Source organism: Medicago truncatula, chromosome 6 (genome assembly GCF_003473485.1).
Source record: "Medicago truncatula cultivar Jemalong A17 chromosome 6, MtrunA17r5.0-ANR, whole genome shotgun sequence".
Lineage (NCBI taxonomy): Eukaryota > Viridiplantae > Streptophyta > Magnoliopsida > Fabales > Fabaceae > Medicago > Medicago truncatula.
The window spans coordinates 7,422,172-7,444,376 of record NC_053047.1 but is presented as its reverse complement, the minus strand read 5'-3'; the positions used below and the strand labels follow the sequence as shown (position 1 = coordinate 7,444,376).

The 22,205-nt window shown below is 32.7% G+C and overlaps 4 protein-coding genes across 5 annotated transcripts; 2 read left to right on the top strand and 2 right to left on the bottom strand.

The window, feature by feature from the left end:
* The first annotated feature begins 497 nt into the window (after positions 1-497).
* On the top strand, positions 498-3,914 carry LOC25495642 (uncharacterized). The gene is made up of 4 exons (XM_013595868.3): positions 498-635; positions 2,111-2,171; positions 2,282-2,456; positions 3,519-3,914. Exons 1-4 carry the CDS (start codon positions 522-524, stop codon positions 3,559-3,561), a joined length of 393 nt encoding a protein of 130 aa, XP_013451322.1. The 5' UTR covers positions 498-521; the 3' UTR covers positions 3,562-3,914.
* Positions 3,915-4,151: 237 nt separating this feature from the next.
* Positions 4,152-10,806, bottom strand: LOC25495641 (plastidic glucose transporter 4). Its single transcript, XM_013595867.3, has 14 exons — positions 10,626-10,806; positions 10,051-10,311; positions 8,720-8,834; positions 8,270-8,337; positions 7,989-8,121; positions 7,807-7,906; positions 7,609-7,721; positions 7,298-7,391; positions 6,877-7,030; positions 6,009-6,155; positions 5,691-5,764; positions 5,371-5,459; positions 5,131-5,245; positions 4,152-4,631 (listed from the first exon to the last, which is right to left on the bottom strand). The coding sequence occupies exons 2-14, from the start codon at positions 10,304-10,306 to the stop codon at positions 4,449-4,451; spliced, it is 1,641 nt and encodes a 546-aa protein (XP_013451321.1). The 5' UTR covers positions 10,307-10,311; positions 10,626-10,806; the 3' UTR covers positions 4,152-4,448.
* Positions 10,807-14,453: 3,647 nt separating this feature from the next.
* On the top strand, positions 14,454-16,181 carry LOC25495640 (uncharacterized). The gene has a single exon (XM_013595866.3). It carries the CDS (start codon positions 14,586-14,588, stop codon positions 15,948-15,950), a length of 1,365 nt encoding a protein of 454 aa, XP_013451320.1. The 5' UTR covers positions 14,454-14,585; the 3' UTR covers positions 15,951-16,181.
* A 496-nt stretch (positions 16,182-16,677) lies between these two features.
* On the bottom strand, positions 16,678-21,170 carry LOC25495639 (uncharacterized). 2 transcript variants are annotated; one of them, XM_039827188.1, is made up of 6 exons: positions 21,156-21,170; positions 20,678-20,865; positions 20,141-20,211; positions 18,220-19,812; positions 17,620-17,731; positions 16,678-17,530 (listed from the first exon to the last, which is right to left on the bottom strand). In XM_039827188.1, the coding sequence occupies exons 2-6, from the start codon at positions 20,844-20,846 to the stop codon at positions 16,818-16,820; spliced, it is 2,658 nt and encodes an 885-aa protein (XP_039683122.1). In that variant the 5' UTR covers positions 20,847-20,865; positions 21,156-21,170; the 3' UTR covers positions 16,678-16,817. The 2 variants fall into 2 exon arrangements, with proteins under 2 accessions (XP_039683122.1, XP_013451319.1); XM_013595865.3 differs by lacking the exon at positions 21,156-21,170 and having other exon boundaries at positions 20,678-20,941.
* Between the last annotated feature and the right edge of the window lie 1,035 nt (positions 21,171-22,205).

Here is a 22,205-nt window from a genome sequence, read left to right as displayed (position 1 = left end):
AAAAAATACAAAAATTTACTTAAAAATAGGGACCAAAAGTAGTGATTGAAAATTTTATAGGGACGAAAAGTTGAAGGAAAATTTTAGAGGGACTAAAACGAAAAGTTGGTACATTTATAGGGACCAAAAACATATTTAACCCTAGAATTAATATCTTTGAATGAAATTTTCCAGAAAAATTCATAATATTATAAGAATCTCTCTAAAAAAATTTAGAATTTTTTTAACAAAAACATGAATTTAATATGAATTTTTATATTTTTGAAGGTTAAAAATTCATATTTAATTTGTGTTTTTGCTAAAAAATCTAGAATTTTTGGGAAATTTTTTACAATATTTTTAACATTTTTGCACAATTTTATTTAAAAATACAAAAATTAACTTAAAAATAGAGACTAAAAGTAGTGATTGAAAATTTTATAACGATTAAAAGTTGAAGGAAAATTTTAAAGGGATTAAAATGAAAAGTTGATATATTTATTGGAATTAAAAACATATTTAATCCTAAAAAACAATAGAAGATGGAAAAGGAAGAAGAAGATCGAAGAAGAGAAGCAGCAATTTCATCAACACCTTGTTTGCAACCCAATTTCAATCCCAAAGGCGTTTCTCAAGATCAACTCTCCAAGTTTCGTGTCAGTATTCTCTTCTTTCCATTTCAATTTTCATCAATTTTTTTTGCTTACATTTTCCAAATTGCAAATTTTCCCCTTTTTTGTTTATTTTGAAAAAAAATCGATTTTTTTTTTATTTTCCCAAAATTCTGGAACCTGGGTATTGTTTTACTAGGTTTGTTTGTGTGTTTTTATGTACTGGTTTTCAAATTCTTGAAGAAAAATGTTGGTGGTTTAAGACCCTGCTTGGATAAACAACTTAATTAAGTGTTTATAGTATAAGTGTTTATTTATAAGTTATTTTTATATCGAAAAATTAAGGCAGTGGGTTTTCAAAAGGTATCCCATAAGTGCTTATGTCTGTAGATGGCCTGTTTGGATTGGCTTATTTTTAAGCTTATGAATAACAACTTATGCAAATAAATAAGCTTTTATGTTAATTCGTAAGTTCTCACTTCTCACCAGCGAAAATTGTACCTTCATAAGTTGTTTTTTCATAAACTACCTTGGCAAGCTTATGAATAATACATAAAAGCTTATTTGTTTGCATAAGCCGTTTTACTTAAGCTAAAAAACAAGCCAATCCAAATGGGCCGGCCCTATTTGGATAAACAACTTAATTGTATATAGTATAATAAGTGTTACACATAAGTGCTTATATATAAGCTATATCTCTAACCAGAATTAAAATAAGTTCTAACTGTTTTAATATAAGTTATAAGCTATTTTCATAAGTTATTCTAGAAAGCTATAAGGTGAAATTAACTTTTGGACATGTTGTAAGTTGTTTCCATAAGCTCTTCTAAATAGGCTCATAAGAAAAACTATTTAGAAAGATCTAGCGATAGCCGAGGTGGATAAAAATATGATATATGATGCAACATTATGATGTCGTTTGATCCATGTAGCAGACCCCACATAGTGAGATAAAGCTTGGGTTTTGTTGTTGTAAATTCTTATGTCAACAGATAAGTTAAAATAAGTCAATCCCAACAAACATTAAGTTTGAGTGTTGAGCAAGATAACAGATAAGTAGATTCATATACTCAATAACCAGCGTATGTTTGGATGGAGCTCTTCAGAGGATTATGGAGGGGAGAGTTTTGGAATGCTAAATCTATATTTTGGTATATATTCGAGATTTCGATCTAATTTATCTTAAGAAACATTTAATAGCTTCCTTAATTAGAAAAAGACGCGGTGTCTGAACCATTTATATAGTTGTTGTTGGTCCAATATGATGATTCCCCAATATGTTAGGGTTCCCTCGCGACCTTACAAAATGGGCCATGGACTAGTCTGCTGACTAATCTGTTTTTGGTAAGGAGATTATTAAAATTAGGCTATGAATTATTCAGCCACCAGGATCGAACTCGGTTACCAACCAAGCTTGTTCCTTTACATGGAGCACATTAACCACTTGCATTCAACATCATGTTTTATACTATGTTTGTTGTTCTTCCCTGTTAACATTGAGTGAACATTTGAATCTGTAGGAACTGCACAAGAAGCGATTACAACTAAAGTCAAAATCAAAATTTAAGACAAAACAAAAAGGTTCTTTTTGTTTTTTTGTAGTTCTTTGTGGTTTTCAAATTTTGGTTGATATTGTTTTTGTTCTGATTCTGTTGATATGTATCTTGTGTGTTCTGAATTGGGTTCTGCAGATGACACCAAGAAGAAGGCACGAGGCAATGATGTATATAGTGAGAACAGTGCTCAAGGATTCAAAATTGATAACAAAGAACAAAGCCTCTTGAACAATTGTGAAAGCTTTGATTCGAAAAATGAAGACTCAAAGGGTGGTATATTTGCATCAAAGAAGCCAAAATTGCATTGGGGGTATAGTTCTAACTCTACTTTAAATGAAAAAAAAAGTTGTTTTTTTACACACTCTTCGGAATAAATTTGGATTTATTGCTATCCTAAAACCATGCCCATCAGAAAATTATATCCACGGCTAAAAATTTGATAGTTCACATTCTTAGTTTTTGTATTGAATTTGACTTGCAGAAACAAAATATGAGTTATCTAACCTTCACGCAACGGTTTCGATTGACACATGATTTACTCATAAAATTCAAAACACGATAATTATCAAACGGACCTTTGGGGCCGCACAATCTAAAACAAACACACACTAGTGAAATTTCATGTTGCCCTGGCTAGTGTTGTCAAACAGCGGCTCCAGTGATACTATAGCGTAGCATATAACTAACCATTTTTGTTCTGCGATACGCGATTTAATACAACATATTGTCAAATAGCGGCTGCAGCGTAGTGAAATTTGAAAAAACTGCCGTTTTCTGTGATCCATAATTGACAACACTGGCTCTGGCCCACTAGTAGAGTGAGCTTAGGATATTTACATGGGATTTCATTAAATGAAAGTATTAGAAATGAGGCTAAAAAGAACAGTTCAATCACTGCAGTTGGAAAATCAAAGCTTTACTTTATAATAGAAACACATAGATAATAGAATATGAGTCATCTGATCTCATACAACTGTTCTGATTTTCAGATTGCCGTGATTGAACGATTTTTTACGCAGCAATTCCAGTTCATTAGAAATAGATTGCGAAAAGAGTGTATTGTCGACCAATCCTGATTTTAGCTGCACAGGTCGCCTTAAATGTGTTATAGTAATCTATGAAGCACGTATTCGGACACTGACACGCCAACACCGCTAATAATTTGAGAAAATCACATAATTCAGTGTAATTATATGTGTCGGTGTCGGACACAATACATGTCCGACACCGGAATATGCCTAATCCGAGGAGCGTCCGTGCTTCATTGATAGTAATATATTAGTTTTATGTTATTCATGTATATGGTTAATTATTTATGTTTCATGTGAGCTGTTTACAATCTTTTTGATCTGTTTGTTGTGAACATTTGCAGGCTTGACACCAAGGAGAGGTGGGAGAGGAAATCCAACATGTAGATATCATATCACCATGGAACTGCAATGAGGAATCCATCAAATTTTGTCAAATGTTTTGTAAATTAGTATTGTTGAGGATAGTCCTGGTCCTGGAAGTGGTCAAATTGATGTGTGTCACTTGCACATGTACTCCATGATAAGGGCACTTGCATGTGTGCTCCATTATTTAAGATGGCATGTATAATCATGGTTCACAGTAACTCTACTCTGTTTATTATAGCAAATATAAGATGATAGGTAACGAGTTAAATAATAGAGTTCTATTTTGGTAATATTAGCATTAGCAACAATGCAAACAAACAACATATTTGTCTTTAGACAAATAGAAAGCTAAGAGTTCTTGTTTAATTTAATGTTCTTTTTTCCTTTTTATCTGTTTGTATTAATATCTTTTGTTCCCTCCATTTCCTAAATTGAAGATTAGGTACTACAAGTTTAGTGTAAACAATATTGTCAAAAAGCGGCGCTATATCACTATAGTGTAGCAGAATTTTAACAATCCGCTATTGTTTTGTGATATGCAATTTATTGCGAAGTGTTGTCAAATACAGTGATGATTTTTTTATGTCAACTATGTACAAATGACTGCATACTGTGCAGGGGCATATTTTATTTCAAATTAAAGTGAGAATGTCCTTCCTAATATGCAAAAAAATTGTAAAAGATGATACTGAATACAAATGCTTAACGAAACCTCACATTATTGTTACTACCATACTTTACAGAAACAAAATTCGTTTACAATAAACAACTTCGCCTTAGCTCGGCTACCACTCTTCCTGCACAAATTGCCACCCTATGGTGTAGATAAGTAGCAAGAGTACAAAGATAAAAACAATTCATTGAGAAGCATCGATGTTTCGACTACAATTACTTCTTGAAGTTTCTCAGGCCGAAGAACTAAGAGCGCGTTCTATTTCCTCCAATGACCGGCCCTTGGTTTCCACGACATTACCAGCTATGTACAAAACAGCAAGAACACATACAGCAGAGAATCCCAAGTACACGGAACTGATACCGAACTTGTTTACAACACTCAAGAAATAGAGGCCGATGACGAAGTTGGATATCTGATAAGACAAGAAAAAACAAACCATGTTAAATTAGAAATGAGAAAATGCAGGTTATTCATTAGGTTGAAAATTTCCGGTCCAAGTTTTACTATTAATTTACTTTTGAGACGAAAACTACACTTCAAACTCAATTTCGCAAAATCAAAATATATAAAATAAAGTTTACAATCAATCACCTAAACACAGAAATAGGTTCCCTGCAGTAACGGCATGGCAGTTAATGATCTCGACTGTCTAATCTAAATTGTTGGTTGAGATTGTTTAATATTGAATTAGTGAATGTATGGTTTAAGTCGTCTGATCTCGAATCAATGGATATTGATAACAGCATGGAATCATTACTGCAGCGAATCTAGATCCCCTAAACACACATGAAGTACGAAAAAATATTGTTCTTTCAAGCCTCTAAGTACAGTTTCAACTTTCAACATTTAAGGAAAGACAAAGACATCATAACTACAGGAAGAATGTTAGATTTCATAGTGAAGTCACTCACCCAATGTGTGCCTAATGACAAAGAAACTGCTTTGGCTCTAATTCTCGAAGCAAATATCTCCGGTAAAAGAAGGGCGGGGACAGGACCAGCACCAAGAGAGAAGGATAGGACATAGCTGGTTAAAATTCATAGATCATAGAATCAAATATAAATCAAAATTTTAAATAATAAACCAAAGTTCATTGAAGTTAAGTCCTTCATGAATAGAATCACAATGATTGATGAAATTAAATGACTTACAGAACAGTTCCTAGAACCGCAAGAGTGCCGGAGTATGGTGCAAGGACCTTCCAAGTAAAAGATAGAGAAAGAAGTAACATAGAAGCAGCCTGACAAAGAAATGAAGCAAACAATGTCAATCATATGAATACAAGTTATAGCGTGTGTTCGGAAAGCTTCTAAAATCAAAGCATTGGTCTCAAAAGACGATATATTCTACATTTAAACTTGAGATTGAGATGATTCATTTCACACATATCATTGATCTATCGTGTAATATCTCACTTTTTTTTTTGCTATAGGTCTAAGAAAGGCGTGCACTAAAACAAATAGCCAATTACCATTCCACTAAAACTTGTGATAAGGAGACTTTTCCTTCCTTGTTTGTCCATCAATGAGGAAGCAATAGCAGTTCCTGCAACAAGAGAAAAAAAACAGCAGTCAGAAACAATTTCGTATTTTTGCAAGGCTAAAAATCAATTGTAGAAGCAAAAGCTCCAAAATCGCTTCAAGTTAAAAAAAAAAAAATTGGAGGAAAAATCAATTATACTCGAGAACATCCTAAAATGTCAAAATCAATTCTACACTTCTAGAATCAATTTTGCCTCATCTAAAAGTGGAACCAAACATAACCTTTTTAAGATTTAAAAAATACTAACCAATAACATTTGATGCCCCAACCAAGGCACTTGCTGCAACATCAGAAGCAATTCCAGCACTGCGAAAGACAGAAGTTGAATAGTACACCACGGCATTTATTCCAGCCAACTGCTGGAATAAGAAAAGCGCTGCCCCAACGCTGACAACTGCACGATGATTTTTTTTAGTATAGTGCTACACTTTTTCATATAAGAAAGCAATAATCAACTATTGAGTAACGTAAAAGAAAGTGGTGAGACAAAATTAAAACAAATACCATGACATGAGTATCATTACATGATCATTCTTACAATCAATTATACAAGGAAGTCTCATGGTTTATCAAATTAGACTTTAGATTAAAGCTCTCTTTGACAAGGACAAGCCACTAGCTTATAGCGGACAACTAGTGTACACGTTTGTATGATTAAAGTAGAGTTGTTTGGATACGATCCTTCTCTCACAAACTTATAGCGCTTTTTGAGATGCTACTTTAAGTAGCGTTTGAATTTATAGCTTATAGTGTATCATTTTTTCTCTCGTTTTTACCCTAATTGAAAAAATTAAATATTATTTAAAAATATATGTTTTATGTCATTCTATATTTATCACTTGTTCAACCATTAATTTTACTAAACACTTCAAACTCAATCTATTATCTGCTAGCTTATCCTTATATCCATTATCTGCTAGTTTTTACCAAACAAAGCCTAAGTTATTAAGTGATTATGGTTTTTACATTAGACCACCTTTACAAAAACACCTTTCAAACAAGGATGTTGCTACCAAAAGACGTTAAAAAGATGCAGGATAGCACCAAAAGTAAAATATATTTTTGTCCATAGTGCTATCCAACCTAGAGTTAAACTAAAATGAAATATAGGATACCTTTCCAATATCGGCTACTAAACAGATCAAACCACCCTGCTTCTGGTTCAGAAGAACCTTGACTCGCTGTTCTTAAGTCATACATAACTGTAGCAACTCTTTCTTTTCCATATAGTGTTTTAATAGCCTTTTCAGCTTCAGCGATTTTACCTTGCTGTAAAACAACACATGGAATTTTTTATGAAAACCTACAATAAAATTATCTTGTTAAATTCATAAAAGGTATACATAAAAGGACAAGATAACATGTATGTATAATATTTATATTCTGTTGGAGTATGGTAAGGTCATGATATGAATACTCGACAAAAGTCATCGATTTGTCTAATTATTGTAACTTTTTTTTCCAATGGTTTAACTTTAACGTCGATGTGAACCTATTGCTTCCACAACAAAAGATACCAGAGAGTAGCAGGAAAACCTGGAAAAGCCAACGGGGACTTTCTGGAGAAATTGCCATTCCTAGAGCTAATAAAATGGATGGAACCACTGCAATGCCAAACATTGTTCGCCACCTGATAAGATGAAGAAAAAAAAAAGGATTAGTATCGTTTTCTATACATCAACATATTGCATGTTGAATATTTCAATCTCTCGTGTACTATAGTTGCAACTATCCTATCGTTTCTTGTTGTACATTAACTTAGTATGACAAATGTTAGGATAGGATACATGAAATGAAAAACACACTCACGCCGACAACAGAAGTGGTAAGGGGAAATGACTCAATACCATAAAGGGTTTCCTGAAAGAGGCAGCCCAACCACCAGTGCTACAAGAATCCCAATACATATAAAAAGTTGATTAATAGATCCAAGCGCGCCACGAATTTCAGTTGGTGAAATCTGCCCAAAAGAAGAAGTCACTGTGTTGCAAATATAAATATGTAATCACAATCACAAAGATTCAATAAATTTACAAAGGCACCACCTCAGATATGTATAACGGTACTATAGCAGATGTAACACCAATTCCTATTCCAGCAAGCACACGACCGATGATCATTGTCTGAACACTTTGCGCTGTAGCACTGTGAGTACATCGCAGATTAATAAATCAGATTTCAAAAATATATAAAACATCAAATAATTTACTCGACAAGAACGACAGACCAGAGATATGCTCCAATAGCGAGAGGGATTGCATCTAACTGAAAAGTTCTAGTTCTGCCAAATTTATCGGCCAATGTTCCACCTGTAAATGAACCAACAGTGGCACCAGCAAGTAGCGAGCTGACAATCCATCCTGTTCATGGATTTCGCACTCATGAATGAGACTACTCAAAAATTAAGAGACATTATTTTCATAAATAATTTAAATATCTACAATTCTCATTGTTTGAAAAATCAATCATAAATTTTAAAGTATGTATTCATTTAAAAAATTTGAGTACCTTGTAGAACCGTATTTTCAACTATTCCAAGATCCTTAGCAAGGTATTCAAGAGCACCATTTACAACCCTGTACAAAAAAGGGCATTGCTAGAGTTATCCAAAGAAAATATATTATTAAATGAAAAGTAGTTACAGTCTACATAAGATTCAATACATGCCATCCAGTTGATGAAGCATGGACACATACACGAACACCGGACATGACACTGACAAATAGACACCAATAGTAATTTAAGAAAAAAGAAGTGATCGAATGTAACTAAATGTGTCAATGCCGTGTCAGTGTGCCTTCAATCCGATGTGTTGGTGGTGCTACATAGCATACACCAAATTCCGGACAAATAGAAGTGGCTCAGATCATTCATATAACTCAGATTGATTTATGAAGAAAATGGCATGCGCAATTATAGTCCATTGACCAGCATACTAAAACAAAGACGTATCCTTACCCAAGATGGTATCCAAATAAAATGGCTCCAAGGCAAGCAACACCAACATAGGGTAGAACAGTTCCGGAAGATTTTCCCTGAGGAACGGAGGGGATAACATGCTCGGTATCTCCATCTGCAATCAGGTTTTACTTGTCATGACTGTTTCAACAGCGCAGTAATACATGAAAAAAGCAAGAAGTACTAGGTTCACACAAAAAGCTTATGAAACCTACAAAAATTGTTCAGAGACTTTGTTGCAAATATAAGACTTTTAAACAGATTTTTCAGCACTAAAACTGTATTTTCAAAATCAAAGCAAATCCACAACACATATAGTATACACTCTTAAAATAGTTTTACAAAACCAAAAAGAAAATAAACATTATTGTTGATAATTGAATTTCTTAACTATTGCAAAATTAACCATTCATGTATGATGCACCAACTGGACAATAAACTTTTGAAGAACAAATGCAAACACGGACACCAAACACAATACTGGCACATCGACACCGATCACTGGTAATGATTTGAGAAACTAAATGTGTCGGCGTCGAACATTGGAAACACCTTCAATATGAAGTTTCAGTGCTGCATAGCTAGAAACCATCAAATAACCAATCTTGCCATGAAAGTCAAACAAGAAATCATCAAGTAAACAAAACATGTGCCATCTACATGAAGCAAGCACATTACATCATTGTTTTAAATTGCAGCCGCAATATAACAGTTTTAGAGGCCTCAACAACGACATCACAACCACAATTTCAATGCATGTATTTTTCCACATTTTATCAAAATATAAAGGTTTACAGAATAACTGCAACCGCGGCTGCAATTTAGAACCATTCATTCCATATCTCCATCAAATGCAGTCCAAAAAACATTCATAAAAGCCAATAAACTAAACACATTAAAAAGTAATCAGCAACAGCGTGCAAAGCCTTCTAGAAAAAACCGTGCCAAGTCAACAATGAAGTACTGACACAGACACCGGACACGACAAAGACACATAGACACCGGTAAATTTAAGAAAATAGAAGTGATTGTATGTGATCACAAGTGTCAGTGTCAAACACACCTTCAATATGAAGTGTCGGTGCTAAATAGATCATCAAGCAAACAAAACATGGTTCTTCTACATGAATCAAGCACAATACATCATAGTTTTAAATTGCAGTCACTATAACAGTTTTAGAAGCCTAGCGATTGCATCAAACCACAATTGCAGTCACATCAGCCGAATTTTATCGCAATATAAAGACACCAATTTAGAACCATGCATTACACATCTCCATCAAATTCAGTCCAAAAAAATTCATGAAAGCAATAAGCAACAGTATGCAAACCTGAAGCCTGAACCCTGACTGATCTCGACTTAACAGAATTCGCCAAAACACCACCAAGAGTAACTCTTGCACTACTCATTCCACTTTCAACAGCCACAGAACCAAGCCTTGATCCACAGAAATTGGATTTTTTGCTCATGCAAACTCTTTTTGTTCTTAAACCACTCCCATTAATGAATTCTCCAAAACCAATCAAGCCCTTTTGGTTTTTAGCACCAAAAATGCTACCTTTAACAGAAACAGTTGATGCTTGCATATTATCTGCTCAAAAAATCCATGGCCCAGAAAGTCAAAACTCTTAAATTTCTCAAAAACTTCATAAAGAAAATGCAGAAAACAAAAAATACTAATGCTTCAATTCCAATATACAGAAAATCAAAACACTTATTTTTCAAAAAATGCAAATATAAATGTAGAAAACAAAAAAAATACTAATGCTTAAATTACAATATACAGAAAATCAAAAAATACATAAAATGTAGAAAATAGATAAAAAAAATGCAAAGCATGCATGCAAAAAGGAATTTGATAACAAAATGAAAAAAAGATTGAAAAGGGAGTTAAAGATGAATTACCGTACAAAAGGGTGATGAAATCTTTTGAGTTTGAAGATTTTGGTGATATCAGTGAATAGAGAACGAAAATTTTGTTGTATTGAGATTTGAGATGAATATGAAGAAATAGCTTTGAATGGATCGATACTGAGTAAACTAATGACAAAGATCAAAGATGGTGATGAATTTCAATTATTAACAAAAATGGAAAATCTGGTAATTTTTTTTGTTTTATTATTATGTGCTAAGAGAATACCAATATTTTTTTGGTGCAAAATTCATCATTTTCAAAAATAATAATTTTCTTTTTCAAGTGATTTTGGGTCATTTTTTCTCGAAATAATCTTATGTTTTCCCTTTTAATTTAAATAATTGATAATTGGGATAAAAGTTTTTTGTTTTTGTTTTTTTGGCCGTTGATGTTGTTTTGTTGGCCGTCTTTGTCCGACTATATTTAATTTTCTATCATAATGTGGTGTTCATTTGATTAAGAATGATACGTCAATTACATAATCAATCAATGATTATATCGTAAATATTTCATATCTTAATTAACCAACTTTGATCGACATGCTGATATTGACTTGAGAGTATGTCTCTTTTTAAAGTAGTTTTTTTCAGTGTCAATTTAAGTGAATTAATTTAACTTCTTATAAAAATTTAGAGTCTCATTATGATTTTTTTTTAACCCTTTTGAACATAACTAATCTGGAGTTCGATTTAAAACTAAATCAACTCAGTAAAATCTTGTTAAATATGATGTGATGTATTCATATAAATGTAAAGTTGTAAATTAGTTTTATTTTTAGATAAAACATTTTTTAATCATTTTATTTATTTTTGGATCAAAATCCATATTAATGTACTCCTCTGATCCTATTTATAAAATAAAATTGACTTTTTAAATTCATTGAATAATTAATGTATTTGATATATAATATAAGCTAAATAAGTTATTTATGCAATGAATAAAAAAAGTCAAATATTTTTTTGTAAATAATATTGGAGGGAGTAGTATTGTTCATTAGAAACAAGAAGGTCAACACAATAAAAAAAAAAAATTAATTTTTTACAATGGAGTTTTGAGAAAATCTAGTTAAAGAAACATAATTTGCTTACGTGGGAGTTGTGGCTTAGATTGTCGATCGCACGTTGGCACTGCTGCTTCTGCTGATTAATGTCCTTTTTCTTGTTTTCTGACGTGTACTGGTCCCAATTGAATTTTTTCTATATAGATAAAGAAAAATAATGGAACCCCTAATAATAGACTCCAGTTATGAAAAACTCTGTTTAAAATAGAAGTAGAGAAGCAGAGAGAGAGGAAGAGAAAAGAGAACTTATCTCGTGAATAATAAATTAATAATTATTTTAAAATTTGTATTAGTGAGAACTTATCTCGTTTATAATAACAACTCTAAAACTTATATGAATGACATTTTTTTTTTCTTTTATTTTATAATAACACTTTCTTTTGTGTCAATTTTATTTATATTTTTCTTTTATTTCTTCAACTCACGTGACTGCCTGACTTCACACCACAACTTCAAAGAGTGTGGTATTTGATTGATGTAATTGAAAGGCATAGTCTAACTTTGTACTTTGTCTCAAAAAACTGAAGTTCAAAAAGTATTTTTTAGACTGTTTTTAACCCTTAAACCGAAGTTATATTATGAGAGGATAAGTATTTCTCTTCATCATCATCATCTTCATCTAATCAACCATGACAGGTTCTAAACTTTTTACATTTTCCTCCTTATAATGTCCTAAATGTGTAAGACGTGTGATATGATCATTTTTCTTTTGTAACAGTTCGTTGGTTCCTTTGGAGGAATCCTTTCCCACTTTGACATAAAGTACTTTAACTCAACTTAAGTGTTTGGCTGCACCTCAGACAGTTAAGAAGGCTCTCCTTGTGAGGATTTTGTAACCGTGCAGTAATGTCGATACTTGATAGCATGGTTGTCAGTATCTTACTATATATGCTAGTCGTATCTCGATTAGATAAAAAAAACTAAATTCTATCGATACAAATCTCAAGTGTGTATCTAATTTCTATTTAAAAATGCCATATTTGCATTGGTCATTGTATTTGTATCTTACGATTCATAGGTCTTCTGATTCGTGATTTGAATCTCGATTTGATAACCATGCTTGATATGATAAAACGGAAAAATGAACCATCTGGTTGTTGCATGCTTAATATGTTGATTTGTATATGCTGTATCTCTTGTATTGCATGGCTAGTCTTATTTGCATGTTAATTTGACATGCTTTTTACTATCACAGGTTGCCACCGGATATGTTAATTTGCATGTTAATTCAGCAAAATAAATACCAATAAAGAGAATAATTGGGTCGAATTATGTATTCGGATTGTCTTTCCTCTTCCTTATAATTAACTGATTATTTTGTCGATAAGGTTTCAACTCAATGGTTGGTAAAAGTTTGACCTTGTAACCTCGAGACATAGCTCTAATATAGCAATATATATAGGTGATTTGGGTTAATCTCCCTTTCTAACAGGTGTATAATGGATAGCAAGTTCAGACTATAAGTGAAATACAACTAAGTACATATGTATCTGTCCTTAAAAAAAATTACATATACATCTAGTCTATCCATATAGTGTTGATCATATTTATAAGAGATATTTGAGTCAATAAAACATAATGTATCTAATTCAAAAATTGGATCAAATACATTAACTTTTGTTAGCTCAAATATCTCATCATAAATAATATCTGAGGAAGTGCATCATTATTAAACATTTGAAAAACGAATCAATTATCATTGATTACAACCTATGAAGCCCGGATACGAGATACGAATACGATACTGCACCGATACGTCTATACAGAAAAATTTCAAAAATTAAAATACGATACGACTGAGATACGTTAATAAAAAAATTATATAATTAAATGTACAATATAATTATAACCATTTTTTTAATATGCAAATATATTAACAAACAAAAGAAATCAGTCATAGACTCGTAGCACATCAACATTAATATAAATAATATTGACGATTAAGAGAGTGATGATTAGTCAATTACACAATATATCCCACAAAGAGCACAATCAGTGCTATACTATATCCAAAAGGAACATTTGTTAATGTTATACTATATCGATCCAAAAAAGAAGCACTATATCAAAAAAATAACACATCAGTACTCAAGAGTTAAGTTATTTAAGTTAACATTAATTGGAAAATATCGGGGCAGGTATCGGTGCATGATACTTATCGGATACTCTCCTGATACGTATCGGGAAGTATCAGATAATTATTATTATTTTTAAATAAAATTTAATCTTCGGATACTCTTCTGATACGTATCGGGCATGTATCGGTGCATGATACACAGGGGATACGATACATCGTCCATTTTGAAGTATCGAAGCTTCACATATTACAACACACATTAACTGTATCTTAGGCGGAAAAAAGTTCCAAATATACTTGAGAATGAAATATGTTTGATTTGTTTATATTGTAGATGATAGATGTACACCGTAAATATATGGATATAATTTTTTTAATTAATTGATCATATTTTGTTTTAATTTTTAAAAATGGAGTATTTTTAAAAAAATTGAAAATATTGATAGCAGACCGACTTAGACCGGAGTAGATTATTTTTTAATAAAAAAAACTAACCCAAAGAAGTAATAAATGCATATATTGTATCAATTAGTTTTAGGGAACATGATTAAAATTAGAAAAGGATAGTTTAGTCACTTTGCTGATATATTATATTAATTAGTAGATTTGAATTTAATTATTTGGTTAAGCAAGAAAAATTACAAATAAAGTATCTGATTTATTAACGTTAAACGTTAGGTTTGACTTCACTCTCTCACCCAAAATTAGACCGTTACACAAAAGCACTTATTTTCACTTTACACGAACAAAACACACTCTCAAAAACCTTAACTTTCACAATTTCAACATTTGATCATAAAAAAACCAAACATCATGTCAAAAACAAACCCAATTCTTGAACCTCTACTTCATGTCCTTGATCCAATTCCATTGATCCTTAACCAAAATTCAAATTCAAACCAACCTTGTCCTCTTAGACTTTCTTCTTTAGAAGATAGTTTTGTTATGGAGAGAGGGAGGAATTACAATGCTTATGCTGAATTGAGGGAAAAGAGGTTGCAGTTAAGGTGTTTGATGAATGTTCAAGATGAGAGTTTTGAGATTGAAAGTGAAAAACTTGTTGACCCAGAAAGGAATTTGGTTGAGTTTGATGGTGATTTAGGTTATGGGAGAAATGGGTTGTTGGAAAAAGAAGAATTTTTTGAGATTGAATCAGAGAAAGTTTTGGCCCCATCAAGGAAAAATGTTAACTTTGAAGGTGGATTTGGTTATGAGAGAAAAGGATCATTGGAAAATGATGAGAGTTTTGAGATTGAATTTCAGAAACTTGTTTCTTGTGGGAGAAATGGGTCTTTGGAAAAAGAAGAATTTTTTGAGATGGAACCACCAAAATTTGCAGCCAGAACAAAGAAAGAGGCTAAGTTTGAAGGTGATTTGGGTTATGGGAGAAAAGGGTCATTGGAAAAAGACGAAAATTTTGATATGGAACTGCAAAAACTTGTAGACTCAGCAAAGAAAAAAGTTAACTTTCAAGGTGGTTTTGCTTATGGGAGAAAAGGGTTGGTGGAACAAGATGAATATTTTGAGATTGAAGCACAAAAATTTGCAACCAAAACAAGGAAAGAGGTTGATTTTCATGGTGGATTTGCTTATGGGAGAAAAGGGTCACTGGAACAAGAAGAAAATTTGGTGATTGAACCACATAAATTTGTAGCCTCAACAAGGAAAGAGGTTAGGTTTCAAGGTGGATTTTCTTATGGGAGAAAAGGTTCTATGGAACAAGAATATTTTGAGATTGAACCACAAAAACTTGCAACCAAAGCAAGAAAAGATGTTAAGTTTCAAGGTGGATTGGTTAGTGGCAGAAAAGGGTCTTCTGTTGTTGGTCAATCTGTGCCTGATTTTTCTGCTGTATTGAGGAAAGAGAATAGGAAGCCATTGAATTATTTGCCTGCAGTGATGGAGATAATGACACCACCTTCCAAGAGTAGTTTTTCTAAGGATAATGATAGAATGATGTCAAACTCAAGAGGGAGTAAGTCAGAGAGTGCAGGGGAGAAGAATAAGAAGAAAACGGTTGGCGGTGGCGGTGTTTTGATGGGAAGGAAGAGTTATGCTTGCATTGATGAGCTTAGGAGTTTGTCTTCTGCTACTGCTACTGCCATCAATGGTGAAGGAAGAGCAGGAAGGAACAGTAGAGTTTTGAGGAAGTCTGTTTCAGCACACAGACAGTTTTGAATGCTAGGTTCCTTAAAGTTTCAATATTTTTTTCATTGTTTGTTGAATTTGTTGATTTGAGAGGCTGTGTTGATTGTTCTGATATTTCTCTTTTGTTTTTCGATATTCATTCTGTTGGATCTTTGAATTGCTTTTGATGGTTTTACAGTATCGTATTCTGTAAAGATTTGATGTAAGTACGAGTGTTAATTGCTATACCACAAATATTATAGGAAAAATACATAGTTATCATTCTTCTTAAGTGGATTTGATTTTGTTAATTGTGTTCTTTTCTTTTTATTGATGAAGTTGTTAATTGTGTTCTGAAGTGAAGTATAATTTCAAGATTCATAAAAAATAGTAATCTGGTAATTGATCAAGTTCAACATGAAGCATATTAGTCGGAATTTTGGGGGAATCTTTTGCTTCTTTATGGTATGCTTAGGAAATGATTGATGTTAGATCTTCCATTTGCTTGACTTGGTCTTCAATATGAAGCATATTAGTTTAAAACCGTAGTTGCGTTGGAATTTTTAATATCGCAGAAAATTGTAGTCAAATACAATCTCAATTGCAATTGTGTTATAGGTTGCGGAGACAAAAAATTTGATATTGCAGCATAAATCATGATCATAAACCTTTGTTAAAAACACTCACGTTGGTCAGAATTTCGGGGAAAATACACAAAATTAAGGATCATTATGCAAAAGATTCCAAAAGACCTTTGTTAGAGAAACACCATCATCAATATTTGTACACCAATGTATAATTACTATGATTCTTACATCAGCCATTCAAAAAAAGAATGATTCTTATATCAGAACAAAAAAAGACCAGATAAATTAGTGGTGATATGTTGCATGAACAAATAGCATAATCTTATTAAATTCAAACATTACCGTGCCTAGAATCTACAAGATCTTCAACAATTTCATCAACCAAAATTTGAAGCACATCCCCACCAATATCAACACCTGTCTCAAAAGCTTCAATGTCGAAATCAGTCCATTTTCCTAATGAGTGACTCATCTCCCAATCAATTACTTGGTTTAGTTCCATGCCAACCATACATTCCCACTTCTTAATCTCACTCTTGACCTCTTGAACCAAAATCTCAGCTTTCATGCATAATGGAGCCTTTGTCCATGCACACCATGACCTAAACACACTATAATAGTTATGGCAGCAATTTGATTCTAGATACTCTATTACACAATCGAATAGAAATCCCTTAAGTTGGCTTCGGTTGAAATTTCTCTGCATAGCCTCGGTTGCAATGTTGAGTTCATCAAGAAGAATGCAAGAAATGAGAAGCTGTGGCAACACTCCTTCCTCATTGTTCCTAGTGACATTTCCAAGAACCAACTCAGCAATGAAGATAACTTCTTTCATATGATCTAGCTTGCTTTCTGTCAATCTTGTCCAAAAAGAATCTAAACTTTGCAATATCTTATCGATTCGGTAAACAAGTTTGGTCAGTATCTTACAACCTATCTTTCCTGTGTTAAATGATGCTGCAGAATCTAAAAGTTCGCCTTCATGTTTCAACGGTTCAGGTTGGTCGTAAGAACAGTTTATAGAGCCAGGGTGAAAACAATGCCCTGAAATTCAATTGAAGATCAAAGACATTAAAATGAGAGGATTAAATTGTGATGAAAATTAGAAATCATATTTTCTTAACTGTGTTTACCTGAGCCTTCATCGAAACTACTGGAAGAAAAGGAAGCTTCCAGGACTGATCCAGGACTGAGATGATTACCATTGCACGAGGTTCCGAATAATCCAACATGATTTGTCTCACACTGATATCCGTAGAAACAAAGTATGATGTCAGATATAATAGTCATAAAGTGCCAACCAAAGTACAAGCTTAAATAAAACATTACATTTAACAGAGAGATCACGCTTAAACCGAGTATAAGAAAAAGCTCTTTGGCTATAAGCTATGAAGCACCGACACGGACACCAATCACGACATTAATACTGACACGTTGACACCAATAATAATTTGAGAAAATGAAAGTAATTGAATATAATCAATGTATTGATGGCATGTCGGACACCAGACACACTTTCAATCTAAGGTTTCCCCATAGCTAATATCCAACATATGATTCGTAGGACCAAAAAAATGATGAATAAGTCAATTAAAAAACATTGATTATAATGAAAATAAGGAACTGAGTATTACCTACATTTACTGATAAGTGATAACTAAAAGTAGATGCAGAAGGACCAAAGAAATAACAATTAGACAATATAGAAAGAGAAAATGTACATGGAAACCAACCTTGGGACATTTGCCATTGAGCATTTGATCATTGGAACATGTTAGGTGCTCTGCATTCAGAACAGATATCAATTCTTGAAGAATCAATGCCGGTGATCTTTTAGGTTGATCACCAGTAACCAACTCCACATTTTCTCTAGACCTTAATTCTTTTAGCTTCTGTTCTAGAAAAGCACCTAGAACATCTTCTCTCAGGGGTTGATGATGTCTTTGTAAACATGTTCTAATCTCATTATCACTTCTCGTCTCTTCCTTTTTCTTAAGAGGTGAACTAAAGGTAGATGGTACTACCTTGTTCATCTTATTGTCGTTAATCTTATCGGTGTTTAGATAACCTCCTCTTTTACATCTGACATTAGAATTGTTTGGAGAGAAAGCGTCAAAATTCTTCCTTTTTTCTCCTTGTGCATCAGAACCTTGTCTGCTTGAAGGTTTCCTTTCTAGATCAAATTTGCATCTATCTGCCTTTGTAGGAGACCTTATCCGAGTTCGACCACCTAGGCTTTGATTCAAACAAACAAAGTCTTTATTTCCACTCACAGTGCTTGAAGTTGTAGCTGATGAGACTCTCTTCTCTTGCATATTACTATTTCTTGATTCAAATGATATTCTTTCATTGTTTAACATCCCTTCTTGTGTTTGAGTTTTATGTTTGAAGGAAAAAGACGATACACCATCATCCTCTAAGCCTCCATGCGGTTCGCGTGATGAATCACATTTTGCAAGCACATATATTCTTCTGGAAGTGGATTCATTACAAGCATAAACATTCTTTTTAACATCATCATCAACATGAGTTATGATCTTCTCCTGGCTTCTGAGAAGAACTACATCATTTTCATGAGAGGGTATGAATGACCTTTTGTTTTTCACTGATGCTGAAGAGAAGTCGGTGAAAACATCTGAAACAATAGGTCTGCTGATCTCAACATCAAGCAAATTGCCGCAATTTTTGCATGTAGGCTCTCCCAATGACTTGTCTATGCCAGAATTATAACATGATTGATTGTGTATATCTAGTGCCCGAGTTCCAGCCATTTCTGTCACAATGCCATTATTGGGAGGACACTTTGAAATGGAAGATGCAAGAAAACATTTGGATCTGTTTGTAGCCTGCAAACCAGGTTCCAAGATCTTAGTAGCTGCTTCTATCAACCTTGAGCTTCGAGATGTACTCTTTCCCGATGAAATTCTAGGACTCTTCAAAGGTGAAACAAGTTTATTAGCGTGATGGTGATTGTGACGGTGATGATTATACCTTCTCACTTGTGACAAAACACTCTTGATTTGCAATGCATCAGCACCAAACCTAGTCACTGCTCTTCTCTCGTTCGCCTCCGTTTTCCGAAGTTTCTGAGGCCTTGACTCATTCCTTGCATTCGCAGCTTTGATCTCCAAAGACTCCTCACCATCATCACTATCAGAAAATGAAGATTTCTTGGATTTATCTCTCTTTGAAGATGGAATTGATTCTAGACCCATCAACCTAGCTACAAGACTTGGTGCTTTCATTTCATGCTTTTGTTCTACCTCTATAACACAATTCCCACTTTTTTTCGCATTTGAAAAACCTCCACTGTTCCCATTAGCAATCTACAATCAAAATAAATATATCTAATATAATCACAATAAGCAACTACCTAAAAGAAGGATTTGAATTTGCTGCAATAATAAATCCATGCAGTCAGCACATCAAAAGCCACGAGTCAAGTTCGAACAGTCTAAATTTCAAACTCGGTATTTTCGAGCTAAAAAAACAAAATTTGCTTGCTTTATGAACCGTCCGATCACAATCCAATGGTCATCGAAGTGCTGACCGTGTGAATACGTGGAATTTGTGACGGCTGCAATCTAAAAGAAAGCTTTTCTAACACCAAAGAAAACTAAATTCAAACCAGCACAAATTATCATATGTTCTTACCAAATGGAGTTTGGAATTAGGCATTTTGTCATCTCCTTTAAACTTCTTCAAAGAATCTTGTTTTGCACTAGCTGTCACAGTTCACAACAAAAAACCAAACCCTCTCATCAGTTTCCACAAATTTGTATAAGACCCTCATGTCAAATTTTCACATTTATGTTGCCTATCTCACTTATCATAAATATTGATAATTTCTATATTTCTCACTTATTTAACTATTTAAGAAAACAATAGAAATGGACATAAAACACTTTCATTTGACAATGAAAGTCAAATGAGAGCATCCTTTACACTACCAACCTCAAGTGGTGTGATACTATGAAGCACGGACACTCCTCGGATTTGACGTGTCCCGGTGTCGGACACATGTTGTGTCCAACACCGACACGACTCCAACACATATAATTACCCTGAATTATGTGATTTCCTCAGATTATTAGTGGTGCCGTGTCTGATGTCTGTATCCGTGCTTCATATAAAAATAAATAAAATAAAATGCAGAACTTGTTTGTATTGTTTAGATTAGAAGAGACTAACCAGGAGGAGGAAGAAGTTTTTTGGTGAAAAATCTCTTCTTTGTGAGTCTACTATTCCAATCAAATAGCTGAGAGAAAATTCCAATACAACCACCACCTAGCTTTTGATTATTCTTCTTCTCTGTTATTGCTAAACAAGAAGAACCATTCACACTTGCATCATCACTCATTTTCTCAAAACTTCACTACCTAATGAAAAAACACAAAAAAAAAACTAAATAAAAAAACTAAACACCAAAACTTCACTACCTAATAAAAACAAAAACATCCAAAAAAAAAAAAAAAGAAGATAACTTTTACAGCTTCACTAGAAACAAAAACACATTTTTCAAACTTAGAATCTAAAAGAGTAGCACATGATTGTTTTCCCTCCAAAATACAAAGTGAAGAAACAAAGGAAGAAAGAAGTTTCTGCATAGAACAAAGCAATAATGACAATCACAAAAGGACAAGATGAATGAACAGTCCTGTAAAACCACCTAAGAAGAAAACGACCCTTCATGGGAAAAACGACAGATAGGAGCAGTAGAAGAACCGAAGATGAGACATAAAGCAAATTTGAATATACATATGATTCTGTTGGAAAACTATAGTATAATTTTTTGATATCAAAATATAAAATAAAATAGTATACATTTGAATATAATTTTTTGATATAATATAATTTGAATATATTATCAAGTTATGTTTGGCCACCAAGTATTAGACCCATGTGAGACAAGATTTACATTGAGCACAAATTTGCTTTTATAAGTTTTATCGTTGAATCAAATGTTATGTTATGAAATTTATTGATTTAATGTGAAAAAACAAATTTGTACATGATACAAGAGTAATTTACACATGCACGTCTGACAAAATCATGTTTGACATGAATATTTTTTTAAGTTTATAGTGGATATAGACTTATATGACAAAAAATAGATATGATTTATAACAATTATTTCTCAGGAGTTTAGTTTTTTATTATTGTTTTACGATAAACTATTTCAAGTATTTTATAAGGTATATTAATTTTTCTTAATTTTTACCCATGTTATCTCAAATTTTGTTCATTAAATATATCTTTTTATCATATATCTATTTTGAACCACTAATTTTATCAAATAGTATAAATTAAATCAACTGGTTTATCTATTATCATATATCTTCTATAAGTTCATACGTCATGAATTTGTTTACCAACTTTCAGCTATTTTTTATTGAAGAGAAACTCAATGTGATGTCGTCTCAGTAATATGAGTTTAATTTTGTACTATCTCCGTTTTTAAATATAAATAAAATTAATTTTTTAGGTTCATTCAATTAATAATATATGTGGACCACATACATCATTAATTGAATGAACCTAAAAGTCAATTTTGCTTATATTTATAAATGGAGTGAGTATTCCGCTGAAGTTAATCATATTCGAGACATCGTAGGATATTAAATATGGACATTTCTCTCCATCAATATTTAAACAACGATGTTTGTCCCATTGTATGAGTTTAGTCTCTTATGCTAAATCTAACCTCCATTGATTTTTA

What these genes read in the sequence shown, in the direction of transcription:
- LOC25495642 (XM_013595868.3), top strand. Translation starts at nt 522, where the DNA reads ATGGAAAAGGAAGAAGAAGATCGAAGAAGAGAAGCAGCAATTTCATCA. An exon ending in ATTTAAGACAAAACAAAAAG is followed by an intron (nt 2,172 to 2,281) that starts GTTCTTTTTGTT and finishes TGGGTTCTGCAG; the next exon opens with ATGACACCAAGAAGAAGGCA. An exon ending in AAGCCAAAATTGCATTGGGG is followed by an intron (nt 2,457 to 3,518) that starts GTATAGTTCTAA and finishes GAACATTTGCAG; the next exon opens with GCTTGACACCAAGGAGAGGT.
- LOC25495641 (XM_013595867.3), bottom strand. Translation starts at nt 10,306, where the DNA reads ATGCAAGCATCAACTGTTTCTGTTAAAGGTAGCATTTTTGGTGCTAAA. An exon ending in AGTCAGGGTTCAGGCTTCAG is followed by an intron (nt 8,835 to 10,050) that starts GTTTGCATACTG and finishes ACCTGATTGCAG; the next exon opens with ATGGAGATACCGAGCATGTT. An exon ending in TGGGGCATCAAATGTTATTG is followed by an intron (nt 5,765 to 6,008) that starts GTTAGTATTTTT and finishes CTCTTGTTGCAG; the next exon opens with GAACTGCTATTGCTTCCTCA.
- LOC25495640 (XM_013595866.3), top strand. Translation starts at nt 14,586, where the DNA reads ATGTCAAAAACAAACCCAATTCTTGAACCTCTACTTCATGTCCTTGAT.
- LOC25495639 (XM_039827188.1), bottom strand. Translation starts at nt 20,846, where the DNA reads ATGAGTGATGATGCAAGTGTGAATGGTTCTTCTTGTTTAGCAATAACA. An exon ending in AAAACTTCTTCCTCCTCCTG is followed by an intron (nt 20,212 to 20,677) that starts GTTAGTCTCTTC and finishes GAACTGTGACAG; the next exon opens with CTAGTGCAAAACAAGATTCT. An exon ending in TAGTTTCGATGAAGGCTCAG is followed by an intron (nt 17,531 to 17,619) that starts GTAAACACAGTT and finishes ATTGAATTTCAG; the next exon opens with GGCATTGTTTTCACCCTGGC.